This window comes from Phacochoerus africanus, chromosome 16 (genome assembly GCF_016906955.1).
Source record: "Phacochoerus africanus isolate WHEZ1 chromosome 16, ROS_Pafr_v1, whole genome shotgun sequence".
Lineage (NCBI taxonomy): Eukaryota > Metazoa > Chordata > Mammalia > Artiodactyla > Suidae > Phacochoerus > Phacochoerus africanus.
Window position 1 is genome coordinate 31,410,976 of NC_062559.1, and position 23,362 is coordinate 31,434,337.

The 23,362-nt window shown below is 36.0% G+C and overlaps 1 protein-coding gene across 1 annotated transcript in view; it reads right to left on the reverse strand.

Moving 5' to 3' along the window:
• The window catches only part of FOXP2 (forkhead box P2), a 545,958-nt gene that overhangs the window by 102,408 nt on the left and 420,188 nt on the right, over positions 1–23,362 (reverse strand). The window contains exon 6 of the mRNA XM_047762905.1: positions 16,542–16,616. Coding sequence (XP_047618861.1) covers positions 16,542–16,616 — 75 coding nt within the window. The remainder of the gene's footprint in view (positions 1–16,541; positions 16,617–23,362) is intronic.

The following is a 23,362-nucleotide window of genomic DNA, read 5'->3' on the forward strand; positions in this document are numbered from 1 at the left end:
CAAATATTCTTAAAATATATGTGCATATTTAATGCATGAATTGAAGTTATCAAGCATTCTATAGAGTGTCATTTAATTTAACAACGATAATAAGGTATTTATAAATGGAACCTTAGAAAAGTAAACATCACTAAAAATGCTTCCAGTAACTCATGCTATAGTAAATCTCTTTTTCCTCCCTATAGCTCACAAATAATCTTTTTTATTCCTAAAATATTTACAGCCTATATCTTAGACTAAGAGATATAAAACTTTTTAACATCATACTCTAAGTAGGCCTTCTTCAGTTCAACCATTATATTCATCTGACATGCATGAGTTGCCAGGTAAAAATTTCAGTAAAGCAAGTTAGCTGTATTTTGCACACAAAACTCCACTAATATTTTACTACTGAAATGATCTCACTTTTAAACTTAATTTATGTAAAACAGCTGGTTGGTGAAGCCACACTTTTGCTCAACATACATACATACAAAGCACCCAAATAAACAGCTAAAACAATGTTCAATATAATTACAGAGCATAAATTAGGGTGGGGCCTAAGAGTCTACACTTCTAACAAATTCCCAGTGATGCTGCTGCCCAAGTAACACACTGTGTAGGGAGGCTCTAGATTAAGTGTTCTCTAATCATGCCTAGTCCTCTGAATCACCAGAGCACTTGGTAGAAATACAGATTTACTGGCTTTCACTGAAAATAATAAATCTCCATGTTTGAGTGAGATCAGAAAAATGTTGACTACACAGCTATGTTAGTCTAGGAAAACACAAATTCAAAGATCATTAAAGCATAACAAAAACTTTCACCATTCTCTGATGTCTATTTCCAACAATATTTACATATTTCAGAAACTTCTCTTGCTCACTAAGAAAAAAAAGACCGTTAGATGGTATATGGAGGAAAAAAAAACTTGACTATAATTTATCATTATGTTTTCATTCAAAACTGCACTTCCTTCTTATTTAAAAAAAGAATACAGATGAACTAATTTGCTGAACAGAAACAGACTCACAGACTTGGAAAAACTTAACGGTTACCAAAGGGGGCAGGTAGGAAGTGGGAGGGATGGAGTAAGGGTTTGGGTTGGCAGATGCACACTGAGATACATGGAATGATTGGCCAATGGGGACCTGTTGTACAGCACAGAGGACTCTACCCAATATTCTGTGATAATCTATGTGGGAAAAGAATCTGTAAGAGAATGCATATGTGCATATGTATAACTGAATCACTGTTGTATAGCAGAAATTATCACAACCTTGCAAATGAACTATACTTGAATAAAACTTAAAAATTAAAAAAACAAAAATTAATTATAATAATTTAAAAAAAAAACCCAGCTTGTAATTGCACTGGCAACAAAACAAAAGAAACTGTATTTCCTTCTTGATTCTATGAAGTGATATTTAGAGGAAGCCCTATGAATGACAGAAAACAAAATTCCACAGAAGCAGAACAAGAGGAGATGAGCTTTTTTTTGGTTGTTTTTTTTGGGGGGGTCACACTCGAGGCATATGGGCACATGGAGGTTCCCAGGCTAGGGGTCCAATGGGAGCTACAGCTGCTGGCCTACACCACCATCACGGCAATGCAGGATCCGAGCCACCTTCTGCAACCTACACCACAGCTCACAGCAACGCTGGATCCCTGGCCTGGGCCAGGGATCGAAGCCGCAATCTATGGTTCCTAGTCAGATTCATTTCTGCTGTGCCACGCTGGGAACTCCAAAAGGAGACTGCTCTTCAAAGTGCCTACTGTATGCCAGACCCTGTGCTAGATGTATTTGCGAACACTTCTGTGTTCCAGGGAAAAATGAAATGATGCTCCTCCAAAGTCATCACAATCCAGCACAGAAGAAGGTGAAGCAGTTTTCCATCCTGTACAGGGTTTTTTTTTTTTTTTTTTGTCTTTGTAGGGCTGCACTCGTGGTATATGGAGGTTCCCAGGCTAGGGGCTGAATTGGAGCTGTAGCCGCTGGCCTACACCACAGCCACAGCAATGCCAGATCCATGCCACGTCTGCGACCTACACCACAGCTCAGGTCAACGCTGGATCCTTAACCCACTGAGTGAGGTCAGGGATCAAACCTGCATCCTCATGGTTACTAGTCAGATTCCTTTCCGCAGAGCTACGACGGGAACTCTTCCATCCTGTAGGGATTTTTACGGCAGCAAGATAAAGCTACCTCACCGGGGACAAGATGACCTCTATGAATTATTCCACCCCAAGGAAGAGAGAGAAGGGGGAGACCTGAGTGGGCAAAGGTATGGAGGTGGGAAATGCTTGGGCATATTTAGGGCAGAGTGAATATTTTTATTATTTTTGAGAGTCAGTTAAAAATAGGGAATAGTAAGACACATGGCAAGAGGGGGAGATTTTAGAAAAAATGGCACGGACTTAACGCCAAATAAGTGTTTTGACTGTCAAACAGAAGATTTAACAAGAATAGAAGATTTAATGAGAGTAAAGTGTTGGTCCAAGAAAGATAAGGAAATGTAAACCAATTGAAGAAATATAGGAAGTTGTCAGAATTGAAAAAAATACATCGAGTTTTTGAGAGCATGAGTTGGAACAGTGCCTGATGATTGTCACATTTTTTGTGTTCTTGTCTGAAGTGGGTGGAACTGGAAATCCCTGGTTTATAGGAGGTGCAGAAAGCAAAGTCAAGGTGTTCAAGGCAGCAAAGACGATTCAAATATTCAGGCATTCTTCTAATGTGGGAATTAAGGGAGAAGGTTTCTTTTAAATAATGCTTGTAGTGGAGTTATAAAACAAATTAAAAACCATCAGTAAAAATGCCACAGGTGTGTGGCGTGAAGGCAGAGAGACCTGAATTTTTGGGTCTTGGCTTATTCCTTTGCTAAGATGTGACTCCAGAAAAAGTTATTTTACTTCTCAGTTATGTTCAGTTTCTCAACAGAAAAAAATAAGTGTAAACAGGTATGATAAAAATTACTATACTTAAGAGTGGGTTCATGCAAAAGTGACCACAATGCGATTCTGCCTTATAAAACCTGGTATATTTGATACTTTCACCCACACTCCAGCAAAGGGCAACACAGAAGAACATTTTTAATTCAGTTTGGAGTGCTTGAACAAATCTGCTCTGCAGGGACCTGAGAACTAAAAAAGGGAAAGGGATTCTGGCTGGCAGGTTAAAATGAAATTTCTTTAGTAAGTATGATCTGGGAACTCCTTCATTAGAAGTCACAGAAAAGGAGTTCCCGTCGTGACTCAGCAGTTAACGAATCTGACTAGCATCCATAAGGATGCAGGTTCAATCCCTGGCCTTGCTCAGTGGGTTAAGGATCCAGCGTTGCCGTGAGCTGTGGTGTAGGTTACAGACACGGCTCGGAGCCTTGGATCCTGCATTGCTATGGCTGTGGTGTAGGCCGGCAGCTGTAGCTCCGATTTGACCCCTAGCCTGGGAACCTCCATCTGCCACGAGCGCAGCCCTAAAAAGCAAAAAAAAAAAAAAAAAAAAAAGATCACAGAAGAGAGAATATATTTCCAGTTTTTTACCAACAATTCTTGAAATTCTACTATTTAAGGTCCACTTCATAAGGCAGAAATATTTGCTGTTGTAAACAGGCTCCAAAAACTAGATCTCTATGTCTTCTTTCCCTCCTCCCTTCCCTTTTTTCCTCCCCCACCCCTTCCTTCCACTGTCTACCTTCCACTTCAGTTCTGGTTTTATGAACAGAAAGTAGGTTTGGGGGTTTAGGGATATATTACCACGTGGTACCTTGCTACCCAAACTGCATAAAACTAAATGCAGAATTAAGCACTGAAATATATGTCTAAGAGCAGTTTCAGTGGTTGGATTATTGGGTTGCTCTTAAAATGTAAAACTGTCAATACAGTGAAAAGGAGACTATCACAATATTTCTGCATATATTTCACTCTGGTTATATATTCTGCTTTTACTAAAAGATTTTCCTGAAAAGTGAAGAGCTATATTTTATTAATTACTAAGAATTAACCAATTACTTTAAAAGTTCGAAATCTTAATGTATCTAAATGTTTCATAAAATAATTAATGTTCTTCAGATTTATATTAATCCACCTTAGATTTTGGAGAAGGAACGAACATTCACATTGTGACTAGGTTATTAGCATCTCTTAGGAGAAAATAGTTGCTAAGTTTTAACTCTGATAAATAGTTATTCTTTTGGCTAAAAATACCATATAATATAACAAATATGGTGAGAGTCATGCTGTCATAACTGGAAAATCTTGACAACCTTGAATATACCCTCCCTTTTTGTCATACAGTTTTGTCAGAGCAGCAGGAATCCCTAAAAGGTGATGATACAAATTCAGACTTAGATGTTATAACACTGGAGAAGAGAGACACAATGGTAGTCACAAGGCATAAACAGAGTTAATAAATAATATAATAGGGGTAATGACCTAGCTATGAGTTTACTCATCTCCAAATTTCTGTCCATTTCAGATGACAGTGGGTTTCTATTCCCTTTAAAGATGAATTCCCCCCATCTGCACCCCTGATGCCACTCTCCCACAATCATCTCCCAGACCTTGTTTCAACTCTATTCTTTCCTTCTTGCTTTTGCTTTTTCAATCTTTTCATTTCCACTGGCCCTCTCCCCAAGATGTTCCCTCAATTCTGCTCCCTCTGGCCCCTGTCCTATCATCTCCCTATTAATCAGCATTTCCCTCAAAGGACCCGTACGCTACTAATTTAGATATGCTGTTTCAGTTGCCTCTCAAGTGACTGTCATGGACTATATTCTTTGAAAACATTCTTGCCAAGTCTAATGACTTTTTTCATGTCTCACGTCACAGTCTTGAAATCACCCTTCAATTGGCTTTTAAAAAAAATCTTTTCTATTCTCCTTTGATTGCAGGTTCCTGATTCTCTACTGCCATATAGATTTATGTTCTTTATTGGTTATTCTTTCCTCCCTTTACCCAATGTCTCATTTTGCAAATTCTCTGTGGTTGTCTTCCTCCCTACAATCACTTCGACATAATGGACTCTTATCTCCTTCGGATGGTGTGGTTTCCAAAGATGCACCATCGCTGTCTGCTGAATGTGGATATCCCACCAGCAATGCAGATTACCTCTCAAACAACAATTTTATCACCTCCAACTCCCTATTGCCTACCACCAAACCTACTATTCTTCCTGTGTTCTAGATATCACCAGGTTCCCAATCAAACAAATACAAATATCCAGGCACACATTTCCAGGGATCTCAATTTTTCCTGTTTCGCTAATGGTCAACATACCTTTTAAATTGGAGATTTGTATTCTCCCTTAAATTTTTTCTTCTTATCTCCTTACCCTGTCCTTCCCCTAGTTAAGATTACCATGTTAATTTTTCTGGACAACATTTTCTCACCTAGACACTAGACTAATACTTTTCTATTTCCAGTCACTTCTTCCTATGGCTCCCAAGGTTATATTTAAATAAGATAGCCAAGTTATGTTACATCCACGTCACTGCTCAAAATCCTACAGAATAATTAAGGTTTTTTTTTAAAAGCCATTTAAAACTTTATATTTTAGTTGTGGTCCATATATTTAAAGACTACGCACCAACTCCCCCCACACACACTTTTTTCTTTCTTCTGTAGCTTAGCTTATGCTATTCCCAATGCCTGGAATGCGCTTTATGCTTCTGTTGTTTTTTGTTTTTTTTTTCCTCAAAACTTCATCTCAGAAAAATGTCTTCCATATATCTCTTCCTAATTCCTCCACACCAATGATTAAATCTTTTCTTACAGTCTGATTTTCTGAATTTCTTTTCAGTCCTAAACTGTAGATTTTCCATCTTCTTAGTGTACGCTTTTCAATATTTTTCAATAGGTTATCATTACTGAGAATTTCTGTAGCACTGTAAGTTATACACGGGATATGCTTGGTGAGTATGTGTTGTACAGTAGAAAAGTGACAGAATACTGTAAAACAACTATAACGGAAAAAATAAAAATCATTATACATATAAAAAAAGAAACTGATTATCAGGGACCTCTGTAAACATAATTCCAAAAATATGGCCTGGCTTAGTATAGCCATACAAGATCAAAAGAGTAAAAAAGAATAATCAATCAATGTGGACTACACTGGTCACAAAGCATTCATGCAGGGCAGTAAATGAGCTGGACCTTGTATAATCAGTAGAATCCGGTAAGCAGATAAGAAAAGGAACGAGATTACAGAGTGATAATAACACAAGAAAAGGAACAGAAAAAAATGGGATATGGTATACTTGGGAACAGAAAGTAGACATATCAGTCAGAACTCAACATTTTTATTTGTAAAATAATAGAAGATAAAGTTGGGAAAGAAAAAGAGTCCATATCTGTAGGGTGGAACATAATTACAAGACTTAGGTTCATAAAATTTTACCCATCAGACACTAGGCAGTCATTAAAAACTGAATACAAGTTATGAGAAAGGAGAAATAGGAGCAATTATTTACACTATGATGGTATCAATAAAAATGGTTTATATGCTAATTAACATTGTTAGAGTTGATTGTTCCATATATTTTGTAGGACTTTTTTTGGGGGGGGGGGGCTGAACTTTGGCATGTGGCATGAAGAAATTCCTGGGCCAGGGATTGAACCTGGGCTGCAGCAGTGACAATGCTGGATCTTTGACTGCTAAGCCACCAGGGAACTCCCCCTAGGACTTTTCTGGAAGCATAATTTCTTAACTGAATTATAATCTCTGTACTCATTTCTATGACTTTAAGTAGTTAATTTGCAAGTGCTATAAATATATTTTTCAGAATCAAAGTTGTACGTTAGTCACTTAGCATTTATCTGGTCGGTTCAAACATCAGTTCTGAGCATTACCTATCTAAATGTTTGCTCTTTCAATATCCAACTTAAAAGTATTGTCTCATCCCTTTTTGTTTGTACTTTAAAGTCAGGATGACCTGTTAATCACTTTCAATTGTTAAGACACAACATTTGTCTGATGGATAGTAAACAGACAACCTAAAAAGTCAGGGAAACTTTCTTTGTTCCTCTCTGTTGAGGACCTGATCTTGCTTGGATGTGTAGTCTAAGCAAAAGGACAAGTATAGTAACGGATTAAGCCTCTGTAACTATTAAGCTTTTTCCTTTAAATATTAGGAATTACATTAGCAATGCCCTCTATACCTTTAAGAAATAGGAGTTTGAGGTTGGTAGATGTAAACTATTATATTCAGAATGAATAAGTAATGAGGTCCTACTGTACAGCACAGGGAACTATATCCAGTCTCTTGGGATAGACCACAATGGAAGATAATATGAGGAAAAGAATATATATATACATGCACACACACATATATATTATGCTGTAGTAGAAAAAGTATATATACAGTCACTATGCTGTATAGCAGAAATTGGCAGAACACTGTAAATCAACTGTATTCTAATAAAAATTGAATTTAAAAAGTCTTTTTTTTCTAGTTAAAGTCCTAATAAAAGAATGTAAGCAAGAAATCAACAGTCTGAGATTTCATGATTTCCGGAGGAATCATTAAAGATCCTTGAATTTTTCTTTTCTAAAACATTAACCTATAAATAAAACTGTCTCTTAGATCTGATCAAGACCTTAGAAGTGTCCTCAATAAACCTCAAGTGGTCAGGTAATACACATTGTAATTTCAAAAGTGACCACAAAATCTACCTGGTTTTTGAGACCTTATCATTGGTAAATATGATTATCAACAGTTGGAAAAAAATTGAGTGATTTTTTTACGTGACAGATCTATAGAGTTACAATTAAAATAACACAGCTTGTCAGAATTAATACATGTGAACCATGGCTTAAGACCAAAGAACCATCAGATCATCAATAGCTCTCTCCTGAATTCAATGAGCAATGGAGAGATATACGAAAGTCACTTAGACTCTTAAGTTTTCTCAACGGTAAAATAAAGGAGTTAAATTAAACTTAAAGCTCATTTAAGGTAACATATTCCACCACTCATTATATGATGGATATTCACGTTGGTTAGACATGCTCTCCTCTTTATTTTGGTAATGCAGCCACAGGGCACAACCTTCCAATAAAGCAGAGTTACTATATAGGTCATATATAGAAAAACAAGGGTAAACATGCAGAGAAAGTATGTTTCCCATGCTTAATATGCTAAAAAGTATATCTTTCGCCCTAAATATAAGAGAGTATATGAGATATGCAACTAATAGGCAATAGGGATTTAGGGAGAAATAGGGGTAAAACAATAGTACCCATATCATTCACATTATTTTATTTATTTTAATTCTGTCTTGATTACCTGTGCATTAAGAAAATATTCTTTAGCTTTGCATGTATAATATTAAATTCTTTTTTTTTTTTGTCTTTTTGCCATTTCTCCAGCCACTCCCATTGCATATGGAGGTTCGCAGGCTAGGGGTCGAATCAGAGCCGTAGCCACCGGCCTATACCACAGCTACAGCAACGAGGGATTCGAGCCGCATCTGCAACCTACACCACAGCTCATAGCAATGCCAGATCCTTAACCCACTGAGCGAGGCCAGGGATCGAACCCACAACCTCATGGGTCCTAGTCGGATTCGCCAACCACTGAGCCACGACAGGAACTCCCTATAATATTAAATTCTTAAACTTTTAAGCTTATTTATCAAAATTTTATGACATCACTTTGCCAACATTCTCTCTCTCTCTAAAACCACATAACCACATGTAAATTTATGAATTATGCTTAAGTTAATGAGAATTTATCACTGAGATATTTACTTGATTTCTGCCTTCACTGTAATATATCTTTAGATAATTTTACTTAAGAGAAAGATCTCTTTATTTCTCTTTCTTTCTATACTCTATGTCTTAAGCCAGACTAAATATTTTACATCTCAAATTCTCAATTAAAATTAAGGTATTATATTACTGTTCTGGAATGTGATGTTGTAACTGGTACTCTGGATTGGAATGGTAGATTACTTCTGCCAGTATTCCAATATATCTCACACTATCTCTCTTAAGAGGGCACAGGAAGAGGGTCTGTTGGAATGGTAATGATGACTTCAGGGAAAAGAGCTTGGGAATATGGCTATAAGAGTCATGCAGCTTCTTAAGGTTAAATGTGACAGAAGTTCCATCTTGAAAACCTTAACTTGATATAAGACTGTCTTACTGATGGCTGAATCTATTTGCATATTATCATTAGGATAATGAATACGATTAATTGGAAGTAAACAAGTGAATTTCATCTGCATTATATGATTGTGGTATGGCCAAGATCTGGTAAGAGTAAGCTTTCTGAACTCCGCTGGATAAAGATTTAAAGTACAGCATGCAGTTTCAGGCTTAAGTTTTAATGTCAATAGGAACCACGTACTGCTTAGCATAATATCTTACGTACTGAAATTATATAAAAAAATCTGGTTATTTAGAAATATTTTAAGTAAATATATTGCTGCATGAAAGTTGCCACTAATAAGAATTTGATTCTGTTTTTTTGTCAATCCTGTGCACAACAAATAACTCATCTGCCTAATGGAAATTAAACATGAAAAAATTTAACTTCAAAAAAGAAGAGAAAGGAAAATGAATTGCAGATAGAACTCAATAAAAACACACGCACATTCTTTTACATAATTGATCTTTCAGATATGTATGTGTGTGTGCTTGTGAGTGTGTACATGTTCTCTTGAGATGTGAGCATTTATACACTAGGATGACTTGGTTTTTGTGCCTGTCACTTATTACCATGCTACAGTAAGTGATGTGGAAATATACAAGGAACAGAAACACAAGTAATAAATATGGAATACACATTCTATCCGCTATGTTTAGATATATGCAAGCACTACAGAGTTAACTGTTAGACGTTAATACAGATTATATTTCATATTTGCAGAGACTATCACTAATAGCTCATTACAAATAACTTTAAATGTGAAAGAAAAAATAGTCTGTTTGAATGGGCACCATAAATTCATATTATTGCCACATACATATTCTAGTGTGTGTATCAATTTATTTGACGAAAAATATATTAACAGCAACAAAACCAGATAACTAAATAAATAATCCTTTCATCAACCCCTGATTTCTGCCATACTAATGCTTTGGTGAATCATCAAGGGGAGTAAATTATTCATTATAAATTTCAAAGAGGAATCTCCATTGAAAAAGCTCTGCTACTGGTCCTTCTTGGAACCAACATCAAGAGAATTCATAGCAGTCTCAAATATTGCAATAAAATAGAAGGTGAGAGGCAATCACTCAGGAGAGGTATCTAGAATGAACTGAGCTCAGGGAGCTACATCCCAGCTGAGTGAGGTGTGTACAGATAATTATTAATATCTTGAATTACACTGGGAGAGAAAAAGATTAATGAAGGAGTTGCATACAAATATCAGCCAAGGCTTTAAAAAAAGAAACCTTTATTCTATTTCCAGCGGAGAGTCTGGAAGGTTTGTAATAGTAGTCCTATACATGGCTACTACATTATAGCTTTATGGCAAATCAGCTATAATATAAGCATTTGAAATATTTGATTATCTTAAGATTTAATTTCATACCCAGGACTTAATATATTATCAATGCTTTCATAATAGCAATACAAAATACTCCAAATGAATATGGTGAATTAACAAATCTGATTTGTACTGCTTCATAAAAAAATCAAATTTGTACCAACACAACTTAACACCAAATAGCAAAGAGTTAAATCTTGCAGTAGAGGTTTTATAAGGAAGGACTCTCCCAAAAATTTATCACAACATTATCCCTGGTTAATTGCCCCCAGCTTGTTAGTTAAAATTATCAATACTTCTAATAAGTAGTAATTTTTCTTTAATTCTTTATTAATTTCTGCCAATGCATTTAGAATATGGAGAAGAAATAACTGGAGGTAACCTGGCACTGCCCCTGTATTTCCTAATTTTCATCTTCATGTGTTCTGGCTGGATACAGACAATCGAGGGCAGAATCACTTTTTTAACATCCTTTAGCCATGATTTTCTTTGACTGCTAGAGGACGTCACTTAAGTCAGGTGAGGCAGGGTTCTCTCCTTTCACTTAGCTTAAGAAATCAGAAAGCATCTGGATAACTGATTTTTGTGAGTATAAAAGTTAGTGTTCAACTTAGTGAATATAAAAACTTCCCTCTCAGTAAGGAACATTGCCATCTGTCTTGGTCATGACATAAGCGTCTTACTTCATGTCAATAACAAATATATACTTAAATTCTGTCAAACAGAACTGCCTTTTTGGTACAAGCTCGAGTTTATTGATGTTACAACAGATACTGATTCAAACATCTACTGCACACTTCCTACATGCCAGTCATCATGCTAAGTACTTTTGGGGGTTATCAAATGTAATCCCATCACCACCTTATGACGTAGATACTATTATTGCCTTAATTTTACAGATGGAGAGTATAAAGCTAAAAAAGATCAAGCAATTTGTCCACTGTTCAACTGAGAAAGCTGGTTGACAAATTAGTTGGTAATGGGTAGAATTTATGTGAAGCCTAAAAAGACAGATGACTTTGTAACAGAAAATAAGCGATTCTTAAAATCACCACTATCACTTTTTTCTTATTTCCTCCAATCCACAATTCCCATCAAAATAAAACATTCTGGAGACAATCATAACAGAATCAAGATCCGTAGGGGAAATGATCCAATGTGGTCAATGCAATTTAACTTGAATGTGATGGAAAGCAGCTAGTCCAAGACCACCCAAGTCTTATTTCTTAATTTATAGATCCCACAATTTTGTTCACCAAAATATGCATTTGACCCAATGGTAAAAGTTTTGGAATTAAGACCCAAAGGACAACGAGTCTGAGCATTCTTTGTAATTGCCTTAGCACTTAGAGCTAACAGGCAGAGGCCTATGTAAAATAGTATTCACTAGGTGTAAAAAACTGCAGGCAAGACATCAATAATATCATCTGCAGGTAGGTGCTAATAAGGCCATTCAAGCGGATGAGGTGTCAAGAACGACTAGTTACTGACGAATGAACTTGGGTTACTAGAGTGTATCAGGGAAGCCAAAGATTGTGAAATTTAGGATCACAAAAGAATTAGCCATTGGTAAAGCTGTTTGATATACCCGGGGAAAAAAAGGAAGGAATTGATCCCATTACTAAGGTTTGAAAGGAAAGCAAAATAAGTGAAGACTTCTCTAGATTACAGTTAAATATATACAATTTGAAAACAGTGAGTATGAAAAGCAAGGATTGAAAAGTGATCTCTCACAAGGAAGCTCACTTACTGTCATATTCTTGTCTTTTAAAGCCATAAATAAAATGCTTTTTTTCCTATAAAATTCAAACTTATAAGAATATTAAATTTTTATTTTTTAGAATATTAAATGTACAACCTGTGGTGCCCAAGCATTTCTTTAAAAAAAAAAAAGGTAGATAGAATTTAAGATCATAATTTTTAGGTAGAGATGACATGAGTACAATTACTACTGCCCAGGATTGCAATGAACTAGTGGAGGCACAGTAAATATAACCAACTAGTGGGTACACAGAAATGGCACTACTACTCAACAATGTGGTAATAATGGCTAGCATCTGGTTACTTTCAAACCAAAACACCAGAAAATATCCCTCTGAAGTATATTTTCATTGCATCTTTGGTTAGTAACTTGATAACAATAAATAACTAAAAGAGGACGATATTCACAAGAGCTTTTGGCATCTATCTAATAACAAATATGTCATATTACTTATTTCTATAAGAAAATTTGGGCTTTGGGTTTCCCACTATGGCTTAGCGATGACACACCCAACTAACACCCATGAGGACATGGGTTCAATCCTTGGCCTTGCTCAGTGGGTTAAGGATCCAGTGTTGCCATGAGCCGTGGTGTAGCTGGCAGATGCGGCTCAGATCTGGTGTTTCTGTGGCTGTGCTGTAGGCAGCAGCTACAGCTCCGATTCGACCCCTAGCCTGGAAACTTCCATATGCTGTGGGTGTGTACCTTAAAAAAAAAACCAAAAAACAAACAAACAAAAAAGATAATTTGGGCTTTAACCTACATTTGGTAATTGTAAGTGGCCTTCCTCCCTTGAGACTTATGGTGCATTACTTCAGGCTTGTTAATAAACTTACAGGATTTTATTTTTTTAAGTGAAAAGAGAGGGAGTAAAAATGAATTTAATCTGCCACTCTAGAATACATGCCTGAAAATTCTGGCTTTTTATTTGTGAAAGTTGATCAATCATGGAAGTTATATGTGTGATATTAAGTTAACCCATTGATAGGGCATTATGTAGGGTCTCTTAGGAATTTAGAGAACTATTACAACAACTCACCGTTTATTATAAATGTGAGTTATATAGATTATAAAGGAATGCAACCGGCTTGAGATAACCCCATCTATCCTTTCTTCTTTTCAGCCCACCAGTGGTCTCAGGGTATTCCATATTTAGTCAAGTACTACTCCAGTATACTAGTGGTATTTTAACAAATACTAAGAGAGAGAGCCATGCCCAACACATAGAAATAATCAATTATGAATAATAGATAGTATTTGCTTTAATTTGCGTCTTGGTTTCAAATCACATTATCAGCCATTTCAGCTTGCAGAAGGTTTATATCTAATGTAATCAATACAGGAAACAAGCACCTACTTAGTATTTAATGTTTCCCGTGTGTTGTGATATCAAGACGCCTCACTTGCAAAGTCACTCAATGATTAATTTGAAGTATTAAATTTGGTGCTTTGGAGGTACAGCAAACACGGGCCCATGCACTGCCATGTCCTCTCTCCCCACCACCCACAGCAGATCTCACTAATTCATCCCAGGGTTTTCTTTTTTCTTTCTTTCTTTTCTTTCTTTCTCTCTCTTTTTCTTTTTTAAGAAATATTTGGATTTACTTAAGTTTAGCTGACTTACAAGGTTGTGGTAATTTCTGCTGTACAACAAAGTGATTCAGTTATACATATAGATATATCCATTCTCTTTCAGATTCTTTTCCCATATAAATTACCACAGGATACTGGGTATAATTCTTCATGCTCTACAGCAGGTCCTCATTGGCCTATCCCAGTGTTCTTTCTGTCTTGAAGACTACCTGCAGTCTTAGATACATGGAATAACCTCAGACTTCTGTTCAACACAGCATTCGAGGCATCTGTAAACAATTTGGTAAACCTCTGGATTTGACCAATACGTTAGTGATCACAAATTTAGGCTATAAATTCAAGCTTGCCATTGAAGAATATCATGACACCTGAGAGCCATTCATTTCATTTCTCTATGGTTTGTTTTCATTTTGAAAATATTTCAGTGAAAATATAAATATCTGATGCTATAGATTTATTTTCCATCACTGGAATAGAGTGTTTTTAATTTTTTTTTTATTTTGGCCATGGCATGCAGCGGCTTGATGTGGGATCTCAGTTCCCAGACCAGGGACTGAACCTGGGCCACAGTGGTAAGAGCACAAGTCCTCACCACTAGGCCACCAGGGAACTCCCTAGAGTGATTTTTTTTTTAAATGATAGAAATAGATGCAGATAAAGAACAAACACTACTATTAGTTAAGCTATGTCTTCAGTCTAACAAAAACAATTTTTCCATTGAGATTATTTTAGGAAAAAGTGTTTCCATTTAGCAATATTGCCCATTCCATTTTTAATTCACTATTGTAAAAGTATACTTTTGGATGAATCTTCTTCATTTAAGTTAAAATATTCAGTTATTTTTGAAGTTTAACTTAAATTTATCTTCCTTTAAAACATACAAAGAAAACTTAGAAATTAAGGTGGTTTTAGTTTTACACAGAGATTTACATAATTTCAGCAAAACTTAACACTGCTTTTAAGTTTTTCCTATTTTTTAGAATGTTTTTAATGCAAAGAAAGCTCAGGAGGGGAAAACACTTTAGAATTAAAATGAATGAAACCCCAAACTAGATAATTTCAGATTATTATGAAATCTAACTTTATGTACAAAATTCATTACCAATCCTCTGCAATCACTATTTCTATAAAATAGTACATGCTATTTCTGTTTTCCCTTCTATTCTTTTTTTGCATCTAACATTTAAAGAAATGTTTACTGTTTCTATATTTTCCACAAAGAACAGCGTTCAATATTAATTTGACACTCTTTATTTAGAACAATCTTTTTTAAAAACCGAGGCATGAAATTAGATATTTCTTCTTAATTTAAGAAGTTACTGACAATTTGTTGGAGTTCCTGATGTGGCTCAGTGGTTAACGAATCCGACTAGGAACGATGAGGTTGCGGGTTCGATCCCTGGCCTTGCTCAGTGGGTTGAGGATCCGACGTAGCCGTGAGCTATGGTGTAGGTCGCAGATGCGGCTTGAATCCTGCGTTGCTGTGGCTGTGGCGTAGGCCAGAGGCTTGAGTTCTGATTGGACCCCTAGTGTAGAAACCTCCATATGCTGCTGGTGAGGCCCTAAAAAGAAAAAAGACAAAAAAAAAAAGGAAGTTACTAACAATCTGTTTATAAGAGTAATTATGTTGTGTCCTATCAATCATGGATTTGGAAATATTTTGGTATATGATAGTAAAAAAATAAATTTTGGGTGAGCCATTTTAGGAATATTTTAAATGGTAGAAAATAGAAAGTTACATCAATTTTAAGGAAAAAAGTAAAAATTCTAGATATGAAAGTATGTGACTTACATACGTAGAGATTCCTTAAGAATACAGGAAGCATCCATACAAATAGAAACATGAAGTTGCTCTATTTAAAAATTCTTGAATGGCCACTTCAGGACTGCTATTCATTTCCAAGGCTAACTGGTGTGCGAATTGGGTCAAGAAAGCAATTTTCATTGAATATTATTGTCTAAAAAGGCAAATTACACTCTGGTGGCAGAATATGTAAAAAGAGGCCTTGGCATATTTATACCATAACTTACAGAACTGGAAACAGCAACTTGTCCTGAAAAAATAGGAATTATATCTATCTATAATCTCTATCCATTTATTTTACACATATCCATACCATCTCATCAAATTATTTTAAATCTGTTCGAGAAAAGTAGTGGCCCACTACTTTTACTACAGTAGCAAAAGAGCCATATGCCCTTATATATTTATTAACCAAGGCAGGATCCAAGCTGCCTCTGTGACCTCACGGTAATGCCGGATCCTTAACCCACTAAGCGAGGCCAGGGATTGAACCTGCCTCCTCATGGATACTAGTCGGGTTCACTACCACTTAGCCACAACAGGAACTCCCTGTATTTGTATAATTTACTGCCATCAATTCATAGAAATTGGGAACTGTATACCTCATGAAACATAACCGAAGTGAGAATATAAGAAGTAACAGATACATATATGCATGACTGGGTCACTTTGCTGTACAGTAGAAGTTGATAGAACACTGTAAATCGACTCTAATGGAAAAATAAAAAATCATAAATAAAGAAGTAACAGAAAACAAACTAATTACATCTGTGCCTTTACATCAGTCGTCTCTTGGTTATTTGCTCAATGGAAGGCAGTGGCTAATGAAAAACCACGGACAATCTATTGAGTGGGGTTGGGTCTATGGCCTTGTGCTTAGCAGCTGAATGGCTAAGTGTAACTTACTGCAAATGTGTTGTGAGGATGCCCATCACCAGAAGAGTGGCCACAGACACATAATTTTGTTTCTGGAAGCAATTCCTAGATTAAACAAAGAGAATCAGGAGTTGGCTTTTTTTTTTTTTTTCAATTTTAAGGCTTATGCTAAAAATGTACATTATCATTAAAGAAAATATTTTTTGGATTATGATCTTGGTAGCTCAACATTGACAAAACTATTCCATCCTTGTCTCACAGCATAAATTTTAAAAATAGGGGTAATTTGGCAGATACTAATTTGAATATCTGAACATATGAATTAACCATTCACCAAAAAGTTATTATCTACCATGATCCAAATTTAGGAACCTCACTTCTCATTTCTAAGCTAAAATCATGGCCCAATGTTAATAAATACTCCTATAGATTTAGGTGGTACTGTGATTTTAGAGTATGAGATGGTATTTGTCCCTAAAACTTTCTTTTTGAAATAGCTGTTGACTTGTAGTCAACTATAACCAACACAAATGAACATAGATCCTTGTCTTGTCCTGAGATGTGAGAACAATCACAAGAATCCCTTTAAATAGATCACGTTGGCTCTGCATTACTGAATACAAATATTGCCATAAAACATATATTTAAGGCTATAGGGCCAAACTCCATAATCACTGTTAAAACCTGTTGAACTGTGTCATTTGTACTGAAAACTACTCTATACACTCAAATACACTCAGTTTGCATTTGTATCTGTAGAAGCAAAGTGATTATTTATTGATAAATGACATGGAATGTCATTTTTTACCTAAGTAGCATTAGACATTTCAAAAGATTTTGTCTGAAGGGCAAAAGGATTACACTGCATTTGAATAGACCATGTGACAACACATCCTTAGACTTCATGTATGATATGAAAGGATGATCCCCATTCATAAGATACACAAGGGAAATTACAAGTATATCAGAAAAGAAGAAAAGCAAGGAGGGATGTGGTAGGGGTGTCAGGGAGTATTTGTAGTGGTTTGATGCATGTAAATATTACATCTTATAAATAATTCTTTTCAAATACATATCTGAAGTTCAGGGGCTCTGTTTAAGAAACAGGTTGTATATGCTTTACATGACTATATGCCATTTTCTTCAAGATAAGAGCAACATTAATTCAAACAGAAAAAAAATGGCTTCCAAAATATTCTTTTCCTTCTGTTTCCTAAGAAGTATGTTGCCTGACGCTGGCAGATGAAGACTAGGAAAAAATGTTCAAGTTATATTTTACTGTCAGAATCCAACAAACACGTTTTCATCTAAATTATTTTGTCAACAGCCTTGTAGTACCCTTGCTAACCTTATTTGGCACCAGTGCATAATTAGATACACAGGGGTGTGACTCCAATTGGAGGTGTTGGCATTGTAGCACTCTGTGAAAATATTAACTATGAGGTTAACTCCAATTTTCTCTTCTTTAATTAAATGCACATGGTACTAATGAGGTAACCTACTGTTCCTTGATAGCACTAATTAGCTAAGAGGAGAGTACACTCTCACACTGCAATTTAAACCTAAAAATAAGGTTGAAATATGCTAATTGCAGGCAATTTAAAACAGTACAAGTTGAAGAACTAGTCATAATAAGAGAAACTGACTGCTTTACAGCTAGGCAGCTGTAACTTTGGTTAAAATCAAAACAAGCCACATGATTTTTGGACTGCTATTTAACAAGGTCATAAGCATCCTAAAAAAAAAAGTGAAATGTTACTCTGTACCACAGCAATGAACCAGACTAGCAAAAAATCCTTGGATCGCCAATCCTCTACGTAAAACCCCAAATCAGTGCACATCAAAGAATGCCAAAGGTGCCATGACACTATGTATATTTAGTACTGAAAATGGAATTCCATAAATAAGCAACTTCACCTTAAGTTCTTTCAAGAGCACCCACATCAAATATTATAATGTATCTCCAATGTAAACAAAACATTGGAGGGTGCTGAATATTTGCCATCCCAATTACATGGTGTGAAGGGAAGATTCAGAGAGTATATTTCAGCATTTGAGGAATACACAAACAGGACATTTTCAGACCAGGTACGAGTACAATGATAAAAATACACAAAAGATGCTATCAAATAAAATAGTGTAGGTACCGCTGAAAGGATACATGTGCCAAATTATCAGAAGAATTTCATTATAAGAAGGAGATTTTCACTGCATTTCTTCTACAGATTACAACTTTGGTTTGGAAGGAGGCTGAAGCTTCACTGTAAGAGAGAATGTTCTCCATTCTTAGCTCAAATGACTCAGGAACAGAATTTCAGTAAATCTAAGTATAATCCAAACATATCTTCTTTGCTCCTCAAACATTTCCCAGATACTCTTTTAACTGATAATCACTGAGATAACGTTGACATAAAACCAGATTCTAAGGGACCTTCTGAATCCATGATGTATTTTTGTTAACCAGAAACTTTGTTTAGCCAAAGCGCTCATTGGCTAACGACACCAAATCACTCTCGTAACTGTAGATAAAAACAAAGCTCCTTACAATGAAACTGTCATTCATCTATCCTTAGGGACAAGAGAGATAGGACTGCCCCACATTGAGAACTCCCAGTGACATTTCTACCCTGAAACTTGGCATGCAAAATTATAAGATATATACGGTTTAAACAATCAGGAGAGTTGAACAAGCAATAAAAATAGAGAGTTAAAAAGCAACATTTGTGAAAAGAGAAAGTCAGCCTAATCTTATGTTTACTGAAAAACAATACCTTAGAAAAAAGCAAACCAACTGAAAGGCAAAGGCTTTTAAGTAACTCCCAAAGAATAATTCCCGGACTTAAAAGTATGTGAGAATAAACTGCACTGCCATTAGCCCGTCATCATGTCTCGCCAAATGGCTTGGTTGAAGAAACTGCTTTGAAAAAGCCACCCAGCTTCTTCTCCTGGCTGTCCTAGAGCTTTCTGCAACAGAAGGAGACAGAATGTTGGCAAGAGCCACTAATCAACCTCTGACCAAGCACGCTTGAACAGATCCATGAAGTTGTAAAGGAGTCGCAAGGCGAATGAAATCAGACAGTCATTTAGAAATGGGTGTCCTGGAGGCAACCTGACATATTCCAGCAAATCATAGGGAAATGCAATGTGAATGGATGTTTTAAGTGTTTGCATCTGTTTCAAATAAGCACCAAAGAACCTTTTAACAGTGAAAAGGCCAGAACAATGTCCTGGAAGAGGCTTTCAACATTAACTTCAGAAAGAATCTATTCTTCTGTTAAATACGGATCATTGTCATTTTCTGCTAAAACAATAAAGAGTAAATCATTCCGTGTTGGAAAAAAGCATACTAGCTCTGGAGACAGTCTGCCGGGGTTCAGATTCTGACATCACACTTACTAGGAGTGCGACCTTGAGCAAGTTAGCTCTCCTGGCCTCTCTCTCTAGAAAAGGGGTAACGAGTAACAATGTATGACAGGGTTATTAAGAACATTCATTTGTAAAGTACTTAGAACAGTGCTGGTACCCCAGTACTTAATTTTTATTAGCTAGGTACTTAATATTTATTAGCTATCACTATTGCTTCAGAACAATATTCATTTTTTTCAAATAAAACATTATTAAAGTTCTGTTATGTATAAAACACACTGTAAAGGATGCAAAAATTCCCAAGACATTCTATCTGCATTCAAACAGCTTTCAGTCTACTATTAGACTTCATGATACAAATCAAAGCCTTTTCCATATGAATAAAAAATACTTTTTCTCTTTAGAAACCTGGTGTGGCAAAGGAAGAAGTTAATAATGAGGGTGTTTGCATTCCGTGACAAGGCGAAGTGACTTCTAAGAAAGAATATAATTTTCTCAAAGTGGATAAAGGTGTATTTTTCATAAAAAAATAGGAAAGTCTTATATATCAATCTTCCCTAACAAATGAAAATGTTTTAAATTATAATTTTCCTTGAGACTGGCTGAAAACGTGCTCAAAATTTTCTTTAACATGTTTAAAACTAGTTTCTTATAAAATTCGGCATAAAATGATATCTGAACAGAAGAGTGGTCTATAGTTTAAAGGTGTACCTTTCTTTTTTCAGAGTGTTCTTGAAGGATGGGCACTCTTGACCCAGTATGAATAGAGAATAAAATGAAATGGTTGGCCGGCCTTCTTCCACTCCAATTGTTCTGTTTATTAGTTTGGTTGGCTGTTTTTAGACCACTCCTCACATCAGACGTCCCAGGGACAGTGTGGCCAGGGTTGTACCAAGATGATCTATGCGGACTTCGCAATTTCAAGTGACTTCATCCATCCCCAGCCCATCTCTGAAAAAGTTTAAAAGCTGCCTTGCCCTGATAGAGGGGAGTGAAGAAAAGAGGACGGATGGCTGAAAAATACTGTGCATATTTCATAAGATCAGTGGAGGTGTATATTGTTTGCATATTTCATAAGATCAGTGGAGGTGTATATTGTTTGAAGCAGGTGGTATACTATTTGGGTCAGTCAATGAAAAGTGGGGGGACCATGTAGCCCAGAAGACCAAATGAATAAAAGCACACACCCCAAGACTCTTCATTCTTCATTCTGAAAAAGCAGCAAGCCCTCTTCTGTGGCACTGACTACAAAACCTATAGGATATTGAAGGGAGTATGTGCAGCCATTAAAGAATCACTTTGTGGAGAAGGAACATAAAGCTAGGGAGCTGGAATTATTTACAAAAGGTCCTGCTTTTTTTTTATTTTTTAAGGCTGCTGTGCATCACATAGCCAACTGTAGCAAGTTCTCAAACTTTAACCTGCAAAAGAATGGCTGGATAAACTGCTATAATTGAAAATGCAAGGCTATATTTCCAGGGATTCAGATTCAAAATATCTTGGAGTGAATATGCATTTTAACAAGCGCCTGGTGGTTTTGATTCAGCACTTCTATGATTATACTTTGAGAAATGTTGTCTTCTGTGTTCAGAATATTTGTGTAACAGGTAAGCTTTCATTCTTTAATTCTATTAGTCAATACTTTTTCAGCACCTACTGTGTATTATAAACTATATTAGCCATATGGATAGAAAAATGAATGAAAATTGTCCCTAGAGCCCAGAAGAGAGTGAGAAGAACAGCCTTGGAATCCAGGATACAGCTAAGTAAGTGTCATTTGTATCTTGAACCTCTTTGGCACTCTCTAGGTCAAGAATAGTCTGCTCAGAGAAAAAACAATAATTTCATAAAATATGAGAAGTTAGGAAATCAGTTATACTGAAACTCAGTTTTCAAAATATGGAAAAAGTCACACGTGAAATATTAATAAAAGTGCTTCTTTATTAATGCATTAAATAAACGGCACAGAGACAGGTTTAATAACCACTATAATTTTTTTGTATTAAGCATAAATAATATTTCTAGACATTTTGGCCAACTGTAATGTGATATGAATGCAACTATAATTTTTATTGATGACAATGTCAGAGACACGGCTAGTACCACTGTGGTTTGTTACGTATATTCAAAATAGAAAAAAAATACGTTTTAATTAGAAATGTAAATGGGAATACTCTTTTTCCTCCATTTATGTTCATAGAACTCCTGAACTCTATCAATGGATCCTAGGTTGAGACCCAACATTAGAGAGAAGTATAGTATTGAAGAGATAAAAAGTACAGTTCCACCATATTAGAAGAACATATTAAAAATGAATAGGGATTTGTTAATTGAAAAATACAGCAGTGGGAAGGAAGAAAGAGAAAATCCAAAAGATGTAGAATTGTGCTTGAGGAATGTGATCAAATGGGGATGGAAGGAGTGTGGTATTGATGGGAAAGGGATGAGAGAGAAGACCGGAAAGCTGGGACTATGCAAAGTTCTGCACATCAGACAAAGGGAATTTCTATCATGCCCCAAGTCAAAGGGGGATAGCAGATTTTCTTTAAGGAGAAAAGCAAGAGGGTGTAGGTTTTAACTGGAATTAGGAGAAAGTGGTAGCTGGTAGCCATGGATGCCCAAAGTTTCACCAGAGTTAATTATAGTATAGGCTGAATCAATAGCAGTGAAAATGAGAAAAGGATACTCAATTTGAAGAAAAGCTAACATCTAAGGACTTGAAGACTCCCTGAGTGACAGCGTGAACCACTGAAGGAGAAGAAACACCAGGAGTAAACTGGGATGTCATAGCAAGGTAAGAGGATGCTAGAAGAAAAATAAAAAAGGACTAAAAGAGAATTTGCTTCATTTGAGAATATTACATTTGAGGTGGCTGCAAAACATCCAGATAGTTGTTTCTAGCAAGCATCTAAGTATAGTATAAGCCTTAAGTTTAGGAGAGAAGGCAAGATATATAAAAATCTGAGATCACCACCACATAAAGTGGATAAGTTCTGTCACCGAGATCATCTAAAGGAGTGATTCCCAACCTGTGCCAAGTGGTGGGATCACCTGAAGAGCTTTGAATAAGTTCTAATGCTGGCCTCCAACGCCCGGTGCTTCTGATTCGGTTAGGCTCAGGTGGGGCTCAGGCACCTCAGGTAATGCTCATGTGCAGCCAGAGTTTAGCACCACTGAGAGAATAACTGAATAGAAAAACTTCCTGAGGTTGTCAGTGATAGTCAAAAGAATGATTTCAGAACGCAATGGGGACAGAAACCAAACTCTGTTATGCTAAACTGATGTTATGTCATGGAATGGAATGGAAGTTGAAGGGTAAACAATCCTTTCCAAAAGTTTGATGATAAAGAAAAGGGGAGGGCTAAGAAGATTGCCTGACATAAAACAAAGGTTAATAATATAAGACTTTGTTTTGTGAGGGTTTTGTTTTTAAAGACAGGACACCTCACAGAGAAATGAGAGACTAAAGATATAGGAAAGCAGTT